At 39.1% G+C, this 23391-nt stretch overlaps 1 protein-coding gene across 1 annotated transcript in view; it reads right to left on the bottom strand.

Annotated features, from left to right (window-relative positions):
• CAMKV (CaM kinase like vesicle associated) overlaps positions 1–23391 on the bottom strand; it is a 1209710-nt gene that overhangs the window by 563720 nt on the left and 622599 nt on the right. The window contains exon 4 of the mRNA XM_044078939.1: positions 22144–22218. Within this exon, the coding sequence (XP_043934874.1) occupies positions 22144–22218 (75 nt within the window). The remainder of the gene's footprint in view (positions 1–22143; positions 22219–23391) is intronic.

The following is a 23391-nucleotide window of genomic DNA, read 5'->3' as shown; positions in this document are numbered from 1 at the left end:
TCTCCAACTCATAAGAATAAATAAATATGTTCAAAAATTGCACCAGACTGAAGCAAAGCCTGATCAAGATAACCCAAGTTAAACAGCATAACCATAAACAAGTCAGTTCACCTAATTTCCTACCCTCAATTTCATTTAGAGAGTAACCATCACTCTTACTAAATCACTGTCTGTGTCATGCCATTTTTTCTCAAGAGTTTACACTAGGTACAAAATACCCGAATGACTGGTTAACAAGCATAAGAAGAAATGGCATGACACAGACAGTGATTTAGTAAGAATGATACATTTAGACAAAATGCATAACCGTACATCTTTAAGCAATTTCTGTAATGTACAGCAAATACTCGTTTTGTGTAAATGTGATGTTTTATATACATTTTTGACAAATGCTTTGTGTCTTGTTGTTTATATCACTGTTATCTGAATCATCAATCATTGTTTAAAGCTCCTGCATGATGGTTGAAAATCAGTCCGATATGATACCACAGTTAACAACTTCAAACAACATATAATAAACCCACGTAAATGAGCCAAGAGCCCCATGACAATGTTACAGTTTGCATGAAGTACTGTGACGCGATGTCATGACATATACATGAAGATGGTTTTAGGTCACAGCCGCAGCAGTATGTCATTGTGAAAGTAGAATAAACTGTATATCCCACTGCTTTTTGATGACTATCTCCAGCTCAGCAAAAATATCATCACTCGTGTGTTCGTAACCCTCTTCTGGCAACCCATACTGAACTGGGTCAGTTTTTCAATTATACAGGAGTTTGGAATGATGTCATACCTCTGAACCTCTTAGTGCAAAAAATCTAAGCAAAGCTAAAAGTCATTGTGGGGAAAGGTGCAAAAATAGGGATAGGTTTATAGGTTCATAGGTGTTTACTAGGCTAATGACCACAAGGGCCTTTTTAAGCCTAGCCATGCATCCCAAATCTCTGACAAGTTCTGGTGCCCTTAATAAGTATAAGCATGGGCTTGCGATATGAAACATTTACAAGCAGGGACCTGGGAGATGAACCATTTACAGGTTCCCATTTTTATGGTGCTGAGTTGCCAGCCCGACGCCCATCCTTCAATGTTTGCCATTATTGAGTGACTTCAATCCTCAGTGACTTACCAGAAAACCACAAATTTTATGATGAACAGACTCAAAAATATGAGTCAAAAATCCAGATAACCTTCAAAAATCTGGACAGTTGAGTTGTATGAATGATGTTAAAAGTATTGGCTAAATCCAGGAAGACAGTGCACACTGATTTGCCATCATCCAATGTTTCAATGATTTTCTCAAAGAAACTCATCAGATTTAGTAGGGATGACCTATTTTTCACAGAGCCAAACTGGTTAGGATTCAGGGCTTGTAAGGTGCCAATATATTTGTTTATGAGCTCCACCATAATGCATACCATGACTTTACAAATGATGCCGGTGAGGCAAATTGGTCTATCATTCCCTGAGTCAGCAACAGGGCTGCTCGTGTAGAGGTCTAACACAATAGGTGTCCTCTAAAGCAAGGGCACATACACAATTGATAGAATAACATGGAATAATTAAGAAAAAATTGCACAAAAATTGCATAAAAAGCACAGCTTGCTCTCCTTCACTGATACTGTCAACAAGGCCTTAGGTACAGGTCACCCTACATCAGTAATCCTACTGGATCTTTCTAAAGCTTTTGAAACAGTTTTACATACTAAACTTCTGATCCAATTAAAACTTGGCTATGGCCCCACATCTCTCAACTGGTTTGCATCATACCTAAACAATAGACAACAATCTGTAAAGTGGCAATACATTCAGTTTGATTATCTGTCAAACAACACAGGAGTCCCACAGGGTTCCATTCTAGGTCCATTACTTTTCAACATCTTTATTAATGACCTCCACAAAGTCACACAGCTAGGTAAGATTATCCAATATGCTGACGATTCGACTATAATCTTTACTTCAAACAATTTCTCCGACCTACTCTCAGTTACCCAAAATGCCTTTACAGAGATTGAATCTTGGCTAAACAACTCTCAACTGCTACTAAATGCCAAAAAAAACAAAACTTCTCTTATGCTTTTCAAAAGCACCAGATATAGACTTCAACATCTATGCTATAGACAGAACTGAAATAGAAATAGTAAAATCTGCCAAACTACTAGGCATTACAACTGTTGACAAACTCACCTTTGAAACACACATTCTCAACACAATAAAGAAAACAACACTTTAAACTTGGCAAACTTTATCGCCATAAACTTTACATGGAGAAAAGCACCAAAACAAAACTGGTACGTACCTTACTCATTCCTACCTTACTCTATGGTAGCACCAACGTTACTAACCTTCACTCTTCCCTCAGCAACAGGCTCCAGTCCTGTTATTATAAAATAGTGAAATTCGCCTCAGGAAAGCCTAACTGATCACACCACTGCCAAGCAATCAATGAACTGAACTGGTTGGATTTCCCTAACTATCTTTGCTACACCCACCTAATGCTAGTCCATAAACTAATTTATAGACCAAATAACTGTCCAGCGCTGTCATCAATATTACCAAGTTATGTCCCTGCAAGCACCCTTCGATCCTCCAATAAATTACTTCTAAGTGTAACCAGGCCCAATAAAAGAGCTGGGCAATGCCTGTTCTCACACAGGATTGCTAAAAAGTGGAACTCCCTACCCTCCCATATTACCCAGATAGGCTGTATAAAGACATACAAAGTAACATTAAAAATGTACTTCCTTGACAACCACAAATGCCGCTGTCAATCAAACAAACCACCATAGAACCAGGACTGTTTCATTCTAGGCCAGCTTCATAGTCTCAAAATAACTTTCTACACTGACAGAATCAGCTCTATTACTGCTATAACCATTTTCAGCAAGAACTGCCATGTTTTTTTTCTTTTAGTTCTTTTTGTTTTGTTTCATGTAATGCCAGAGAAAACAGTTTACCTTTATATCGTCGATCACACATGATCGACCAGCCACTTAATCGACTCATTTAAGCAAACCGAATCCGCAAAAAATTTTAAATCTCGAAAATATGTCGAATTTCGACATTTCTGGCCACACCACACCTCCACACCAGTGCTACCATGGGTCAAAAAGGGGCGAAGTTTTTCCGTTCGCTTATGCGGAAGTCGATATTGAAGACGTTCGCACTTCGGTTTTCATGGAAGCCATTTCACCCATAGTGGGATCGAAGATGTAAAGGTAAACCAGAGAAAACAACTCAATTGCTTATATTACAATACCAACGGTTATCTAAGTTCAAATAAGTTTCTGATTCATATTAATAAGTCTTATATTGTATATTATGTTTTATTTTTGTTTTTATTTTAACTTTTGTTTACTTTTTTGCTTTTTTAAAAATTGTCATCTGTATACATTTTTTACTGTTAATTACGAAGTTTTTCTCCCCGGGCCTCCACTGAAAATGGGTCCTGACCCAGTGGACTTTCCCGGGAAACAAATGTCAATAAGCAATAAATAGATAGATAAATAAATAAATAAATACATAAATATAGGCAGTGGTATACTCTAAATGTAGTGAGAGGAGAGACATTTGAACTAAATTTATCTGCTAAAATGTTGGTGATGTCTTCTAGGTCAGAGTAGGTGGAATAACTGGGGATTACCTCAGTGCAGGAGTTGAAATTTTAGAGTTACTTTTGCAAAATTAATTTTCCAAATAGTCATGTTTGTTTCATGAGTAATTTGTACAACAGTCTATTTTGCACTGAATACCAAACAGGAAGCATTAAAGATAACTCTGCTTGACTTTGTTAGTAACCCCTTAGAAAATGAATTATTTACGGCCCATTTACTGCAATACTGCCAATAATGCAATGTCACAAAAATACCACAAAACTGTCCTGCCCAGTAGCAACACCAGGTCCTTTCCACTAGTATCAGTCAGGCCTTTTGTACTATACCATGTCTCTCATTTCAAAGCTTTCATTTGTGGTATGAAGTTGTTTCCATGGTGTTCTCCGGATTCTGTCCAAACATTCAACAAATGGTTTCCTCAATGCATGCAAAACTGATACAAGTTCTTACACTGCTATACTCTTTGTGACCCTTGGGGTTCCTTCAACAGTAGACAAAGTACAGTTGTGTACACTTACCATACATGTAGATGCTCGAGTGTATTCACTGTTGCAGTCATTACATTTGGGTAATCTGCTGGCAGGCTGCCCTCAGTCAGGTTGTCAGGGGTATAAAACATGCAGCTGATGCCATTACATCAGTTATTCTTGCCTCAGATGTCAGGTGCCCCCCAAATGGGGAGCACAAAAAAAAAAAAAAATATATATATATATATATATATATATATATATATGTGTGTGTGTATGTATATATAATTAGAAACACAAACATATACCTCCAAACAAAAGCAAATACTCCAAAAAGGCTTTTAAGCATAATAATAGAAATTAGAGGTATAGTAAAAGAAAAACAGGGGGCTGGATGGAGGGTAACCAGGACTGCAACAGTGAATACACTCAAACATCTACATTTATAGTAAGTGTACACAACTGTACTATGTTCATCATGTTTTACTGTTGCAGTCATTACATTTGGGTAGATTCCCAAAGCTAAGGTTGGGAGGATGGATTTATACAGCATTAGGACCAGCTATAAGGCCCTGCAATACAGCAGTGGCAAAGCCAGCTCTGGATTTAGAGAAAATTGGTAAGTGATAATGCTTGGTGAAAGTATGAACTGAACTCCAGGTAGCAGCTTCTAGAATATCCCTGGTAGGAACACCTCTGAGAAAGACTGCTGAAGTAGATGCAACCCTGGTGGAATGAGATCTGATCCCCTGGTGGATAGGTTTTCCATGGTGCTTATAACAGAAATGAATACAATGGCTTATCCATTTAGAAATGGTTTGCTTTGAAATAGCCTTCCCCTCTGCCCCTGCAGCAAATGCTACCAGCAGTTGTTCAGATTTTCTTTGAGATTTAGTCCTGTCCAAGTAATATCTAAGTTGTCTGTGTACATCCAATGAATTCAGAATCTCCTCTCCCTTGTTCTGTGGATTGGGAAAGAAAGTTGGCAAATGAATGGACTGATTAAGAGCCACACTGGATACCACCTTGGGCATGAATGATGGATTGGTCCTGAGTGACACCCTGTCCGCATGAAAGATGATGAAAGGCTCCACTGCCATAAGGGTCTGTAATTCAGATATCCTTCTAGCTGAAGTGATTGCTAAAAGGAAGGCTGTTTTCCAGGAAAGAAATTTTGTCTGCAGTTGCAGCTGTCTCGAAAGGAGGTAGAGTGAGTTTCTCCAATACAAAGTTAAGGTCCCAGGCAGGGTTGGAACTCTCCTGGGTGGTCTCAAGTTTTTGGCCCCTCTGAGATACTATTTTAGAAGAGGATGAGAGAAGAGGGGGGGTCTGTGTTGTAATGAGCTGAAATGGCTGAGGCATGGATTTTTATGGAAGAAAAAGACAGGCCCTTGTGAAGCATCTCAGTTAAGTATTGCAAAATCTGAGGTAAATTGAGCAGTGCTGTGCTCATTCCTTGAGACTGGTTCCAGGCACAGAATCTCTTCCATTTGTCAGCATAAGATTTTCTAGTACTAGGTCTTCTCGCCTCCAAAATTACATCCATCACAGGTTTGCTGAGAGATGCTAAGGGTGAATTTAAGTGATTAGCCAAGCTGCAGTATTCAATGTTTGGAGCTGAGTGTGCAGAATTTGGTTCTCCTGCTGAGACAGTAAAGAAGGTGTCTGAGGTAGGTGCCAAGGAGAAATGTGTGACACACTGCGCAGGAGTGGGTACCAGTGTTGGTGGCACCAGTCTGGAGCAATCAAAATCATTTTTGGTTTGTCCTGTTTGACTTTTAGTAGAACTTTGGAGAGCAGAGGCAGAGAGGGAAAAGCATAGATGGATAGGTTTTTCCAGCTGAATGATAGAGCATCCACTTTCCAAGCTTTTTTGTGATGAATTCTTGTGCAGAATTTGTCCAGCTGATAATTCTGGGGTGAGGCAAAAAGATCTATGTCTGGGCTCCCCCATTTGCATGTCAACATGTTGAAAATCCGTGGTTCCATTTTCCATTTGTGAGGTTCCATGAGATTTCTGCATAGTTCGTCTGCCAGAACATTCAGTTTTCCTGGCAGGAATTGCGCTTGTAGCTGTACTTGGTAGCTCAAGGCCGTGTTCCACAATGCCATGGCTAGTCTACAGAGGGGGTAGGAATGTATACCCCCATACTTGTTTATGTACCACATAACCATGGTGTTGTCCATCTTTATCAGTAATTGTCCTGGATGAAGGTAGTCCATGAAGACTGTCAGTGCATTCTGTACAGCTAACATTTCTTTTTGATTGCTATGAAGGTGCATTTGATTTGGGCTCCATTTGCCCTGAATGCACTTCCCTGCCAGATGAGCCCCCATGCATAGTCTGAGGCATCTGTAGTTAGGGTTTGGGCGGCAGGGGGTGGTGTGAATGGCAGTCCCTTGTTTTGGTGGCAGGCCTCTGCCCACCATAGGAACTCTAGGCACAGGCAAGGTATGATAGGAATCATTGTTTCCAGGCTGTGACAATGTTGACTCCATAAACTTTTTAAGTACCACTGAAGTTTCCTCATATGCAGTCTTGCATATGGAATTAGTAGAATGCATGAGGCTATGAACCCCAAGGCTTGCAGTATTTGCCTTGCAGATAACAGGGTTTTTGTGGCCACCTGTTTGAAGTAAGTCACCAAATGAATTTGCTTTTCTGGTATAAGGAAAGCCATCTGGGCAGTTGTATTCAAGCTTGCACCCAGGAATGTAATTTTTTGAGAGGGTACCAGTTGAGATTTCTTTTCATTCATGGTGTACCCTAGACAGGTTAGAAGTCTTTTTACAAATGCCAGATGTTTTAGAAGAATGGCCTGGTTTTCTGTCTGAATTAGACAATCGTCCAGGTATGGATATATTTGAATATTTCTTTGCCTGCAAAATACAATTACTGGAGCCAGGCACTTTGTGAATACCATGGGCGCAGTAGACAAGCCAAAGGGCAGTGCAGAGAACTGATAATGCATGCAGCCTGCTTTGAAGTGTAGGAATATTCTGAAAGATACCCTGATTGGGATATGAAGGTAAGCCTCTTTTAAGTTGAGAGTTGCCAACCAGGCATCCTTGCCTAGCATAGGAAGTAACTGGTGAAGGGTCAGCATCTTGAATTTTGGAATGTTCAGAAAGTTGTTTAGAGTAGACAGGTCCAAAATTGGATGCCATGATTTGTCTTTTCTGGGTACCAGGAAAAGTCTGGAATAAAAACCTTGTCCCTTTTCCTCTTGTGGTACTAGCTGAATAGCCCCCATGTTTAGGAGGGAAAGTAGTTGTTTCTGAACCTCTGCCCACTGATTTGGGGGCAGGTCTGGCCACCCTTTTGGAGTTGGCAGCGTGTGGAAATGAAATCTGTATCCCTGGGACACTATATTTAAAACCCGTTTGTCCTGGGTTATAAGTTGCCAGTTTCTTGAATGAAGAGCCAGTTTTCCCCCAAAGGGGTGGTTAAGAGGTAAGCGCTTGGTCATTTCAAAGGGAAGTCATTGAGACTGTTTACCATAGGGTGGTGTCTTGTTGTTTCCAGATTTGGAAGTGGAAGCACCCCATTGCTTAGTTCTGAAAGTCCCTTGGGACTGAAACCTGGTGGGTTTGGAATGTCTGGGTTTGGCCGTAGTGGCTCTGGAAGGAGCTGGAAAGGACCAGTTCTTAGTAGGCCAGTGCCTACTAAATCTAGGAGGTTGCACTTGTAAGAAATATTTCACAGTTTGCATAGATTTAGCTTCTTCAGCCTTATTGCCAAATAAGCGGCCCTGCTGTAAAGGAGCATCCAAAAGTTTTGCTTTAACATGATCAGGCAGAGATTGTTCCTTAAGCCAAGCATGCCTTCTAAGCACAGACCCAGTAAAAGCAGCCCTACAAGAGGCCTCTAAAGAATCAAAACCACATTGCAAAGTATGTTTGCCAACTTGTTCAGCTGAATGCAATAAATCCTGCAAATCTTTATTCTCCACATAGTCAGAAATCAACATAATTTTCTGTTTAAGCAGACCCATGATATGATGTTGATATTTTAGCATATGGAATTGACAGTTTAAAGCCCTGATTGCTAAGGTTGCAGAAGTATAAACCTTTTTACCCCATCTATACAGCGCCCTGGAGTCTCTATCAGAAGGGGTACGATTTTCAGCAGTAGAATCCTTAATGCCCTTGGGCCCCTGGGAAATGGTTTCAGGGTCTGCAACAGGATTTTTGAAAAGGAATTTGTGGGACTCAGGAACCCTGTAGTACCTGTTTGGTTTGCTAGGGGCTGGAGGCAAGGAATCAGGGGCCATACTGGATTCCGAAAACACATCATCAACAATATCTAGCACAGGAAGTATAGCCAAAGGCCTATGCTGAGGAAGAAGAAGGAAATCCCTAAGCCTCTTTTTGGATTCAGAGAAATCCTGACTTTCCCAGTGGTAATGCTCCCTTAAGGTATGTAAAGTTTCCCCAAAAGAGAAATCCTCAGGTGGAGAAGCAGAGGGAATGGAATCCTCTGCATCAGAATCCTCATAAGTAGGTATGGACAAATGCAGGTCATTAGAAGAGTCAGAAGAAACAGAGTCCTGTTCAGAAGATTCATAGTCAAATTCAGTCCTAGGCCTCTTGGAGGGGGGGGGGGGTTGACTACCCCTGATTAGAGTAATTAAATCTTCAGCCATTTTGATCATTTGTTTTTTTGGAATAGGGGCCTGAACATGTGGCCTGGGCATCGGATTTTTAGACATAGATCGAGATTTAGGCCTTAGTACTGAAGTTGGAGTCGGTTTAATATGCAAGTCTGTAGGCCTGAATACACCCTCAGAAGCTGGTGCCTGCTCAGCGGCTCTGGACCCATCCAAGGTAGAGACATCCGCGGGTTCCATATGTGAAGAATCACGCGGCATACCGGACTCTGAATGGGTCTCAGTAGAGGCCTGCGAATCAGAAGTAGCGGGTATCAGGGGCTGCGAAAGCACCTCACTGAGTACCAGAGAACTGGCGACTGGCTTAGGAGAAGCGTCGTCGGCAGTTTTGGACCTCAACAGCCTGTCTCTGTCTTTTTCTTTGCGTTTTTTTGGTATTCCGGTAGTCGGATGGCTAACCGATGCCATTTCTGGGTAATTAAACCGAGAACCAAAATGTTTTGATGCAAAAATGTACTGACGACGAATAGTGTGCTGATTAAATAAAGCACAAAACCGACAGCAAGGTACATCGTGGTCAGGGCCTAGGCAAGGAATGCACTACAAATGAAAATCTTTATGAGGTATTTGCTTCCCACAAGTAATAAAATTATTAACTTTTACTGACATCGGTAAGAAGCAAGAAAAAGTTTCCCCAATGGGGTACTTAGCTTTAAGTTGAAGACTTCCGTTCTGAAACTTGAAAATGAAAATTTCAGGAGTTGGCCGACCGGCACTTGCGAACTGCTTCTGCTTCGGGCACCGTGCGACAAGAAAGACTGATGTAATGGCATTGGTTGCATGTTTTATATCCCTGATGACCTGACGTCATGGAAGAAGGGACAGCAACCGACACAAGACCCAAGACTTTGTTAATCAGGCCGACTGAGGGCAACTTGCCAGCAGATTACCCAAATGTAATGACTGCAACAGTGAAACACGATGAACATCTTATGAATCAGAACAGACAGAAGATTTGGGACTTGACCAAACCCAAGCTGATATGAACTGTAACCATAGAAATGCTGCACAGAATATTTTGTCATTTAACCCCAATTTAATGCCTTTTTCTAGTCGCATGCACAACAAAGTTTTACTTTTAACATTATTTCTATTTGTGACTGAATGTATCTTTCTAGGAGTCTATTGTTATAGAGACTATATGCTACTATGGTCAAAGTTTCAATACTGAAGTTCCCTACCATTTGTCTAATGACATCACTATTGAGTTGTACACCATTGCCAGTGAATAAGTTCAGAAGTGAACCACGCTTGTTTACTGGGCAAAGACTACTTATCTTGACCAGTGTTATGGCCTCTCTGTGTTCATACTGCTTCCTGTGCTGATATGTGCAACTTGATTAATCGTATGCATTCACCAAATGTCAGACGGAAAATCATGTACCTCCCTTCTGGTCTCATTATACTAGAGGCCAGAAGCATGCAGGAGCGTCAGTGAGAGGTCTAGGTTTAAGTCTGCACAACATCAGGCAAACCTTGCAATGGTAAACAATCTGTTCTTTGTTTCATGCACTACAAAGCACTTCTTCAGTCCATCCTAAGAAGCATGTCCAAACCAAATATGTGCTTTCATTAAAATTTCTGTTCCTCCTCTCTGGTCCTGTTCCCTGAAACTTTCTCAAAAACTGTGAGGACCTTGTTCTCTCAAGTTACCCTCCTTAAGGTCCTTGTCTAAAATGCTAACACATTAATGTCCAGAGCTCATGAAATCAAGTGTCATTAGTTGTTTAAATATCACTGCTTTGTCATTTTCCATGCTGAGGATTGTTCCTGCAGATTTTACTGGCATCTAGCACTAAAATTAGCCTTACAAATTAGACAATCATCATACTTAGTGATGGGAAGTCAGGATGACTGTATTACTTTGATGTAACCATGTTTTAACACTACCATAGGAGAATGGGCCTTCACTAAACTTGGGCCAACAACATGGAATCAGCTACCAAGAGAAATATGTTTTCAACTAACATGGAGTGGCTTCAAGGTTCATAGGCTCATAGGTTGGTACTAGGCTATCGGCCATAGGGCCTATACAAACCTAGCCATAACAATTCCCTGGCTATTTCTTTCCACAATATTTACTTCCCTAAGCTGAAGGAACATCTACTAGAATAAAGTACCTGTAATTGCTTTTGTGACACTGGATAAGTTATGTAGGAGTGTGGACTTACTGGAATATATATATAGGCATCACTGGACTTAGAAAAATCTTATAGTTGGCTTAGAGGATTAAGGAGCAGTTAATGAGCTGTTTCCTGTGGTTCAGAGGTGCAAGGTTTGATTCTGTCAGCCTCCAGTGTCTCACTGTGTGATTCTGATCAAATCACTTAACCAGACTCCACTTGCAAGCTGAGTCTGAAAAGGTTCTATGGAGATCAGTGTTCTACCCCAGAAAATGAATGCAAATAAATAAACTTCATGCTAATAATGAAAATATTGAACATATTTCCATGTTGCTTGACATATTGTCAAGGGTATTGTTCCTCGGTACCCTTTTTATGTGGACTTACTTTAGATAATGCATTTTTGTTATTGCAAGATGAATGATGCATTTTCACTTTTACTACTGATTTACTTATGTTATTGTATTATGTACTTAGCTCCTCTGGAGCCTGGGACATGAATGAAAACAACCAACTGACCAACCTACTTACCCACTTACCAAATTTTAAATAAATAAATAAATAAATAAATAAATATTTGTCGGTTGGAGCCACTTTGCTTTCTGCATCACATTTAATAACCAGAAACAATGCCAATGCAGTGGAACTACCAAATTGAATACATGTTTATTATTGTTGGTTTCTGCGGTGGAACGGCGGTAGCATTGTTACCTCACAGCAAGAGGTTCTCCCGTTCGATTCTTGGCTTGGCCTGGGAGTGCCTTCTGTGTAGAGTCTGCATGTCCTCCCCGAGGTTGGGTAGCGTTCGAAAGACATGCGTGCGTAAATGGGCGTTCCTTCATTGAAGGTTGGGCGTCGAGCTGGCACCTTGGCATTTCGTAAAAATCTACTGCCAATCATTAGCGAACCGGAGTTCCGTTGTGGCGACCCCTTACCAGGAAAAAGCCGAAAGACAAACAACAACAACAACATTGTTGAGTGCTTTTGTCTTACTTTCTTACAGAGTTCTTTAAATCAAATGAAGTAAAACATATCTCTTTTATATTTTAACAACATGTCAACTGACAATTTGCTGATCAGCTCATACAACTATATGAAGAAAAAGAATGACCGTGTTCTTAACAAATGGAGATTAGCACAGTAAAAAATAAAACTAATTAAAAAATCCTGAAAAAAAAGCATATCAAATGTAATTGAATGTTTAGCATCTCACAATTTGAGCATGCTGTTTGTAGAAATATAATAGTTTAATCTGGGTTTTTCCTGCAGCATTAAAACTAAGATGCTAAAATAATTCTCCGTCTCCAGTCTATTCTTCCTATCTCTCACCGATTCAAGTACCCTTTCCAATATAACAATTAAAATATTTTAAAAGTAACACACTCCTGAGAATGCTTACTGAGAGCATTACTTGCATCTTTCTTTCTGTCTGATGTTACTGTCATGTTCATGAATCCTGGTGCACAGTTGTCTCTCTGTCTTACCTACATAAAAAAAAAAAACTTTGCAGGTGACACAGCTTGTTAAATATACCAGTCCCTTAGTGTTACAATGGAATTGTTCAGTACAGTAGATAACTAAATACATGAATACTTGTTTAATTATTAATAAACTTATATTGTTTGCATGTCCCACATTTAAACATGCCATTGGGCCATGCTCTGAATTTATAATCACAATTGTTGTTCCTCTCTAGAATATGCTTAATGTTCCTGCCTTTCCTAGGAACAAATATGGATTATTGAATGAACTTATTAAGTAAAGGGCCAGTGCTGGTAGATGCCTTTGAATTTTTTTCTTATAACTGATTTAATAATGCCCACAAATGGAGAAAATTAAAATGGGCACCGATTCCAAACGGCTTGTTCTCAATGTAAGTGACCACATACACTGAGTGCAGGTGTTTTGGAATCTGGTCCCCAGTGTAAGCCTGTTTATAGACAGGCCTTACACTTAAGTAGGTCACTTACACTGACAGCAAGTCTTTCAGAATCAGGGTAGACTTACAATGAGAGCAACTTCCAGTGAAGCTGCCATACCTAAAATGGCAAACTTGGTCAACTTGCCAGTCATTTTGTGATTATGGAAAATTACTTTTTGTGTCAGGAGAAGGGGGGAAGCGTTATCCTGTTTACAACTGCATGTTAATGTAAATCAAAAGTACTGTGAATTGGACTGAGTACAAATAGAATTAAGTCTTTTTGTTTTTTGTTTTCTTTCTCACACTTTCTTTTACATGATCACTGGAGTAGGAAGAGCTAACAAACTGGAATTGCGTTATGGAAAGTGGCATTTGAATGGAGATACAAGGGAGAAAGAGATTACTTTGCGCTTTTGATGACTTCACCCTATCCTGGGTACAAAACCAGCTCAAACTGACAAAGCCAGTTTTATTGCACAGTCAGAATACTATTAAATATTAATAATAAACTAGTTGACATCTTTAGAAAAGGAAAAGAAACAGACGGTAACGACCGTCAGCTAGGTTCAATAAGGCAGCGATGAGACACCGGCTCGGACTAAATAAAAGCTTTAATAAAACACTTCCAAAACTGTAACATCCACGTTAAGCGCTTTCATCTGCTAAGCATGCAGACTTCATCAGAACAAATAAATGTGTATCAATACGCTAATTTAAAAACTTTTTGGCGCCAAATGTGCTTCACAAATTTAAAGTGCAAGTGCTAATATTTAACAAATAGATAAATAAACAATTAATAATATATATATAGAACCTGACATACTTAATTTAACTCATCAATTTACAGATTATATATATATATATATATATATATATATATATATATATATATATGCAGTATACTAATACAATATAATATACACTAATTTAAAATAAACATCATATTATTCCTACAATAAAACTTTGCTGTAACATCTAATGTGACTTCACATGAGTGTACTACCCTGTCATTACTTATAAAATACTGCGTGAATCATAAATTTATTCTAATGGTACTTTTTATCAATAATTGTATGCATAAACTTATTAACATACCTTATATCTAGAAAATAAATATTACCATATAATGGTAGGGGATGTAAAGAATAAAATATAAAATTAGAAATAAAACTTATTTCATTTTATATTTAATTCTTTGCATCCCCTACCATTATATGGTAATATTTATTTTCTAGATATAAGGTATGTTAATAAGTTTATGCATACAATTATTGATAACAAAGTACCATTAGAATAAATATATGATTCACGCAGTATTTTATAAGTAATGACAGGGCAGTACACTCATGTGAAGTCACATTAGATGTTACAGCAAAGTTTTATTGTAGGAATAATATGATGTTTATTTTAAATTAGTGTATATTATATTGTATTAGTATACTGCATATATATATATATATAATCTGTAAATTGATGAGTTAGATTAAGTATGTCAGGTTCTATATATATATTATTAATTGTTTATTTATCTATTTGTTAAATATTAGCACTTGCACTTTAAATTTGTGAAGCACATTTGGCGCCAAAAAGTTTTTAAATTAGCGTATTGATACACAGTTATTTGTTCTGATGGTCTGCATGCTTAGCAGATGAAAGCGCTTAACGTGGATGTTACAGTTTTGGAAGTGTTTTATTAAAGCTTTTATTTAGTCCGAGCCGGTGTCTCATCGCTGCCTTATAGAACCTAGCTGACGGTCGTTACCGTCTGTTTCTTTTCCTTTTCTAGTTGACATCTTTGACAGAGCAGACTTGGAAATGCTTGACCTCATGATTAAGGACTACGAAGCCAAGGCTGACTCTTTGCTGAATGAAGTTAATAAATTGAATGATACTTTGGTTAATGATAAGAATTTTATTAGTATTAAAAAGAATTATGACAACATTTTTCATGAGGTTGACCAATATTGTCTTAAGATTGTCAACCGTAAAATAAGAAAGTTAGAACGAGACCTCATTGAATACAGAAAGGGAACTGCTTATCCAACACCGGGTAAGGTTAGAAGAAATAGGGGGCAGGTTTCAGACAGAGTCGATGATGCTGACAATGTACATAATGTATCCACACTGCCTGCAGATTTACCTAGGAGAAGCGAGCGTTTAGCCCAAAAAGGGAACAAAAGTACTTTTCAGGGTTTTCACTATCCCCCGGGCAGACCAGGGGGGAGGGGTATGTCATACCAACAGCAGACATGAGAAGGACAATTTCACTATTTATAATTATACTGACTTAACATTGACCAACAATTTCTTTGACCTTTTTACCAAGGGTTTTCAGTTTGTGCCTTTACGTTCTTTGAACTTGACTAACGTTCTGATTGATTTGAAATTATTTGTTAGGCATTTAAACCTTGCACTGTACTTTAAAGGGCAACCTATGTCCAAGAAGGACTTACAAGGGCTAGTACCTTCAACCCCCCTACACACCCCTCTCTTAAAGTGTTTGAGGAGTTGGCTGAGAGGGATTTAAGGAAACAGTTTTCTATTAAACCCCATTCTCTTTATACCAACTTAGACCCTAAGTTGCAACATTTAATTACTTTAATTAGAATTGAGGGTGTCAGGGTAATGAAACCCGATAAAGGAGGTGGGGTGGCTTTGATGTACACTGTAGCTTATGACACCTATCTTTATAATATGTTGCATGACACTGAACAATATGAGTTGACCTCTAGGAATGAGGTAAACCTAGCTTATTCCAAGATTAATTTTTCACTGTTTGACCATTTGCTACAAGGTGCAATTAACGAGAAGTTATACAACTACCTGTATGTTAACAAACCCAGAATTCCGGTGATCTTTGGGATACCTAAGACCCACAAAGGACTGGACCCTTTGAAGTTTAGACCCATTGTTTCAGGTGCAGGTGGTATTACAGAACCCCTGGGCAAGTTTATTGACTATACTACTAAAAAATTTGCCTCTACTTTACATTACATTTGCAAGGATTCCTGGGATTTCCTTAGAGATATTGAATGTAATTTCTATAAACCTGGTCTTTTGATGGTTATTACAGATGTTGTGGATTTGTTTTCTAGCATTCCACATTCCACTGGTTTAGACTGGTTTAATGAGATCCTGGTTTCTCAATCTGGCCTTGGTTCTAGCATCATTAGTTTGTTGGTGGAGTTTATGGAGATTGTACTCCAAAATAATTTCATATATTTCAACGGTGAAACCATTAGGCAAAAGAAGGGTGTAGCAATGGGTGCATCCTGTGCCTCACTATACGCTAACATTGTGCTATACCACTGGGAGAAGAATTTTATTTTTGCTACTCATTGGGTTCAGCACATAGTGTATTACAAACGGTACCTTGATGACATCTGTTTGTTGTGGGATGGGACTCTGAGCCATCTTTTGGATTTTATGAGTTACATTAATTCCACCACACAATTTCTATCTTTCACTTACACCGTTAGTAATGAAGAATGAAATTATCTTGATGTGACGCTGCTCAAGGACCATAATAGTCAGAATTTCCAGTCTAAACTTTATAGGAAGGCCACTTTTTCTAATTCATACCTGATTTTTGACAGCGGCCACCCTTTCCATCAAAAGAAAGGCATTATTAAAGGCCAATTCATCCGTGCATCCAGGATGTCTAGCACTAATGAATATTTCTTTGATGAAGTGAATTTTTTAAAAAATCTTTTTTTTTGAAAGAGGTTACCCTGCTTCTCTAGTTAATCAATTGGCTCAAGAGGTCACTGAAAACAGAGAACATAAATACTTTCCGTTGTTGGGTAGAGGTTTGCAGGTGGTTGAGCAAAGTGAGCAACCTGAGCAATTTGATATCCATAATAGTTTCATATACACATTTTCTAAAGATTCCCAGCAGGTGGAACAAACGGTGTTGAAACATTGGCCTGTTTTAACACTTCACAAAGATTTTAAGAATATAATACAGAAGTGTCCCAATTTTGTGAAAAGGAGAGATGTTAATTTAAAAGGGTTATTTGAAAGAAAACAATACATAGAACATAGACATCATTCTGGTAGACTGGGTACATACAAGTGCGGAGCATGCAAACAGTGTGCATTTATATTCAACGACAGTCCCTTATACAGCCCATCTAGGAATTTCAGGTTTGACTCGGATGGTTATTACAATTGTGGGACTAAAGGCATTGTATATTTAGGATTATGTACCCAATGTCCCTGTTTTTATATTGGGAAGACGGAGAGACCCTTAAGAAAAAGAATTTATGAGTATGTATATGACATCTCCAAGAAGAAAGAAACCAACACCTTTTATAAGCATCTTACTGCCTGTCCCAACATGCAGCTTAAATTTGTTGTACTTGAACAGGTGACACAAGATGCCAGGGGGGGATTGGGAGACACGTCTTGAGTACAGAGAGCTCCTATGGCAACTTAGATTGAATGCTGCATGGCCCCCTGGCTTGAATGAGAGCATCAACATCACTAGTGTGCTCAGGCTTAGGAAGGCTAGGTTATAACCAAAACTAAATGATGGGTTTAAAATAACTTCATTAGGTGTTATAAGTATATATTTATTTTATTACATTTATTATAAACATTTATAGTTAATTTTAATATTTACAGCTTTATAAAATTTTTTATACATTAAGTAATGTTCTTATTCAATAAGGAACTTTTAATTTATATTTTTAAGAAATTCTTTCAAATGTTTTTTTGAACAATGTCTTTTTAACTGTTTATTAGATTAATTAATCAAGATATCATGTGACTACAAGTGTTACATTTAAATCCATGTTACACTGTTTCCTTTTTATCTTGATAAAGCCTGGTATTAACCAGGCGAAAGCGCTTGATTTACTTGGTTTTGTGGTCAAATAAAAGTCTTCGTTTTCATTTATCATCACTTTTTGTTGGCTGATTCTCCTTTCCGTGGATTCTGTTTGGATTTAATACTATTAAATATTAAACATAACAAAAAAAAATGAAAAAAAAAACTGTATACCAGGATGCACTTGGTATATGCCTGGCTACATCCTTGTTATTAGCTCTGTAGTGCTAAAGGAGGCTTTGTTATCCCCCTGCAGTGGTAACACACCATCTACACCTTGTGATGTGGAAAAGAATTAACATTTGCAGGCCAGGTACATGTGCAATAATTCTGTTCCTCCTTCCTTCGACCCCCCCTCCCCCATACACTTGAATCTGTGGTAGTAGTGGGGGTGTGCCTCCATGGCACTGTCTCAAAAGAATAGTTTTGGGCCACTTGTGTCCATTTTGCAAAATCAAAGCCATTCGCCATGCCTTCCTATACATCAATTTATAAAACTCAAAACACAAGGACAACCTGAAAAGGATGGTGAAATATGAGTCAGGTATTTATTCTTTCAGGGCATTTTATATTCTATTCCATTTCCACACGGGTATACTCAGTTTGCCTGCTGTGACGGAGAGCTACTCTGGGTACAAGGGACCCCTTTCTCTGTGGGCACAGTAGCAAGAATGATGTTGTTTTCTTTGAGAAATGGAGTGAATTAAGATACCAGTTTCACACATTGCTGCACTTAGAAGTTAGCATAGGTTTCAAGTTCCTCAGCTGATCAAGTTTATGATTTTATTTTCAGCATTATTTCATACATCCAAGTGAAGATGTTTCTAAAAAAGGATCCTAATATAAACAGTGGAATTTGACCATAAGTTTTAAATGTAATTCTCAAAGCCGTCAGTGTGTTCATCTCACTTTTCTTCCTGGGTCACTGCAAGACCATGAACAAGTCAGGTGATGTACATCACCCCCCCCCCCCCCAAATCTTTCACAGCAACCCTTTGAGAAAAAAAGAATGTTATCTATCTTTTCAAAAGTGAAGTTAATATTAAAGCATTCCAGTAGTAGACAATAATTTGCAATACAGAAAATTCAAAGTTCATAAAATTTTTCAAATCACAAGTTCTATGCACTCAAAACTCTGATTACTAATCATTCTGCAAACAAATAAGCACTGAAGTGCAGAAAAATAAAATGCACTGACAGGAAAACTACTCAAAAAAGGAAATGTAATCAAAGTATGGATGTGTCTGCGTGTGCTCGCAGGCACAGAAATGTGTATATTTGTATTGAGATGGACTTGTTACCGTGCACGTATGTGTGCAAGTGTGTGCATGAGTGTGTGTCTTTATGCACAGATATACAATGTGAATTGCTGCCTGTTAAGTATTTTTCATGATTGTTAGAAATTCAGAATTTCTGAAAAGAAATCCAGTTCAGTGTTTGTCAAGTATCCTGAATCTTTCCGAGCTCATACATAATGTGATGAGCATTTTCTACTCTTAGGGACTGATTCACCTGCTTTTCTAAGCTGCAGTCAAGTCCTATTTTTTTTTATAATCATTTTATTTGCTTTAAGAAGTAAGGTGGTATGGGAAAATGTGTTATTTTCAAGATAATTAAACTAACCAATCTAATCATCTTTGTGCTTTAGCTCGGCAGAAATGTACAGTAACAGTAACACGTCTTTCTGTCTTCTAGCTATTTTTACTGCCTTCGTTTAAATTAACAAATAATGTACTTTTACTGTAGGCACCTGCATAATTCTGTGGACACAAACAGTAACTGAATTCATGAAGAACTATGAGCCATAATTGCCCAGTAAATGATGTACAAACAGCATCAACCGTACAGCTCAGGAAACAACGTACAGACAGCAACAACCATACCTCCCAGGAAACGATGTAGGAACAGTACCAACCATACCTCCAAGGAAACAACATACAAACAACATCAGCCATACATCCCAGGAAACAACATACAAACAGCATCAGCCATACCTCCCAGGAAACAACGTACAAAAAGTACCAGCCATACCTCCCAGGAAACGTACAAACAGCATCAGCCATACCTCCCCGGAAACAATATGCAAAGACAATCAGCTATACCTCCCTGGAAACAACATACAAACAGCATCAGTCATACCTCCAAGGAAATGATGTAGAAACAGCATCGGCCATACATCCCAGTAAACGATGGCAAACAGCATTAGCCATATCTCCCAGGAAACGATGTACAAACAGTATCAGCCGTAACCTCCCAGGAAACAACGTACAAACAGCATCAGCCATACCTCCCAGGAAACAACGTACAAACAGCATCAGCCATACCTCCCAGGAAACAACGTACAAACAGCATCAGCCATACCTCCCAGGAAATGATGTACAAACAGCATCAGCCATACCTCCCAGGAAATGATGTACAAACAGCATCAGCCGTAACCTCCCAGGAAATAACGTACAAACAGCATCAGCCATACCTCCCAGGAAATGATGTACAAACAGCATCAGCTGTAACCTCCCAGGAAACAACGTACAAACATCAGCCATACCTCCCAGGAAACGATGTACAAATGGCATCAGCCCTACCTCCTGGGAAAGAACGTACAAACAGCATCAGCCGTACCTCTCCGAAACAAGATATAAACAGCACCAGTCATACCTACCAGAAAATGATGTGCAAACATCTTCAGCCATACCTCCCAGGAAATTATGTAGAAACAGCATCAGTTATACATCCCAGGAAATGATGTGCAATCAGCTTCAGCCATACCTCCCAGGAAACGATGTACAAACAGCATCCGCCATACCTCCCAGGAAAAAATGTACAAACAGCATCAGCCATACCTCCCAGGAAATGATGTACAAACAGCATCAGCCGTAACCTCCCAGGAAATAACGTACAAACAGCATCAGCCATACCTCCCAGGAAACGATGTACAAATGGCATCAGCCCTACCTCCTGGGAAACAACATACAAACAGCATCAGCCATGCCTCCCAACCATGCCTTCCAGGAAACAACGTACAAACAGCATCTGCCATACCTCCGAGGAAACGATGTACAAACAGCATCTGCCATACCTCCGAGGAAACGATGTACAAACAGCATCAGCCATAACCTCCCAGGAAACAACGTACAAACATCAGCCATACCTCCCAGGAAACAATGTATAAACAGCATCAGCCATACCTCCCAGGAAACAACGTACAAACAGCACCATCCATACCGCCCACGAAACAATGTACAAACAGCATCAGCCATACCTCCCAGGAAACAACGTACAAACAGCATCAGCCATGCCTCCCAGGAAACGGTATACAAACACCATCAGCCACACCTCCCAGGAAAGATCGTACAAACAGCATTAGCCATGCCTCCCAGGAAACGCTGTACAAACAGCATCCGCCATTCCTCCCAGGAAAGAACGTATAAACAGCATCAGCCATATGTCCCTGGAAACAATGTACAAACAGCATCAGCGCAGCACAATTTAATTAATTCTGAAAATTATATTATCTTATATAATTTTAGAAAATGTATTGATTTACTAAATGAAAACCTGTTTAGTAGTTTTTAACATACGCGTACTCTTTATATACTAGTTTAACTGTTGTATTAAGTTCATTATTTATTTTAAAAGCCATCACAGACATGCCAAGTAACTCCAAAGGAGAACAGTATGCCTCTGGCAACAGCAACAAGTATGTTTTTATGACAATTTGTCTCTTTCAAAGATAGCAACTCAAACACATATTAATGTTGAATTTGTACAGAACAGTGTGTGTGTGTGTGTGTGTGTGTGTGTGTGTGTGTGTGTGTGTGTGTGTGTGTGTGTGTGTGTGAGACTGTGTGTGGTTTCATTTATCTGTGTGCATATTTGTGTACCTTTGTGTATGCGTCTGAGTGTGTGTGTGTGTGTGTGTGTGTGTGTGTGTGTGTGTGTGTGTGTGTGTGTGTGTGTGTGTGTGTGTGTGTGTGTGTGTGTGGGGGGTCTCATTTGCCTGCATGTGTGTTTATGTGCCTTTGTGCATCTATCTGAGTGTGTGTGTTTATGTGTGTGTGTTTGTGTGTGTGTGTGTGTGTGTGTGTGTGTGTGTGTGTGTGTGTGTGTTTATGTGTGTGTGTTTGTGTGTGTGTGTGTGTGTGTGTGTGTGTGTGTGTGTGTGTGTGTGTGTGTGTGTGTGTGTGTGTTGTGTATGTGTCTCTGTTTCCTGGTCCTAGTTGCATACGCATCAGTGGATGTTCTGAGTGTTATGTCTGCATTCTTTTCACGTAACTTGTGAATGCCATCTATCTGAGATGAGTACCAACAAGCAAGGTAAGGTTATAAGATGTTAAAATTTGTGAGAGGAAAACATTTGTGAAAATATCTGCTGCACTTCCATATGCCAGTGTGGAAAATAATATTATAGTGATCACAATAACAGCAGGTACTCTTTGCATCATTTTATACCAAAAACAGAAAATTAATCAGTATGAGAATGCTAAGATTCTCTGCTTTGCTCTTGAATCTGGACTTACAGTTCCATAAAGATGAAGTATTCTTTCCTGGTCTCATAAACATCTACCAACTGCAGGATGTTTGGATGTCTTACCCTGTTAAAAAAAATGCATAAAGGTAAACTAGGAGAATGCATGACCTCTCAGACATAGTAATGTGCATGTAAGTCAGCAGTAAATCATTTGTCTAAATCAGCAATGCTTTCAGTGGTGCTTACAGCCATAAACCATTTCTACCAAGGGTTTGAGACTGTCACACAATGGCAGCAAATTTATACTCAAGACTAAATAAAATTAAAGTAAGCAATGAGGAGGAAAGAGGAGTAGAAACCCATCTAAAGTACACACCCGGATTTTTATCTTTAAATGTTTAGAGTTTTTCCCCTTCTGTACCTTAGAAAATGTTTGTTCTTTTATTAGTACCTACTGTGATGCTCCACCACTGGCCCAGTAATCAAGAAGCCTCAATCCTCACTACTGGCAACAGTGGGGCACGTACACACTGGGAGGATGATAAGTTACACACTGTTTTTCCAGATGTAGCTCTCTGCATCAAGTGCAATTTCCCTTAACAGCACACAGAGATCACAGTTAGACCGGGGCTGGTTTCTCCCTCTTTCTCTAGATCCCCAATAAGACTCCCCACTGGCACATAGAGTTGGGCTATAGAGTTGAGATCTCAGCTGAGTGGCCAAGCCAAGACCTCCAGCCCACTCTCTGTCCAACCAGTGCTTTGTGTCCCTGCCCAAGTAGCTGACACACGCACACTTTGAGATTTGATTTACACACACACAAACACACACACACACACACACACACACACACACACACACACACACACACACACACACACACACACTCACTCACTCACTCCTGGGAAAGGTTGGCACAGGTTTACTAGCTATACCCCCCTTTTACCCATACTATAAGGTAGTTATTACTGCCACCACCTAACTCTTTATCAGCTACTTTAAGTCCCTTAACAAAGGGTGTCTAATCTTACTGAGTAATGTTACTATTAATCCAAATGGTAGTTTGACCAAGAGCAAGGCTATTAGGACTGGCCCACACAACGTCACAAAATAAATATGCAAGTACTCTCAGCACTTAAATATGTCTCACAAATATCAGCCACAATAAAAGGTTTAAATATATGTAATAACAAATAATAAAAGAACAAGAAAACAATCAGTAAATAATCACAGTTAAATCAGAGGTCAAAATCACAGGAAATACTTAAAACAGCATTGCAGGACAGTCTCAAACAAA

Source organism: Protopterus annectens, chromosome 7.part1 (genome assembly GCF_019279795.1).
Source record: "Protopterus annectens isolate FY-2018-M chromosome 7.part1, PAN1.0, whole genome shotgun sequence".
In the NCBI taxonomy this organism is placed as follows: Eukaryota; Metazoa; Chordata; order Ceratodontiformes; family Protopteridae; genus Protopterus; species Protopterus annectens.
The sequence above is the reverse complement of the archived record's forward strand: the minus strand, read 5'-3'. Positions and strand labels throughout refer to the sequence as shown.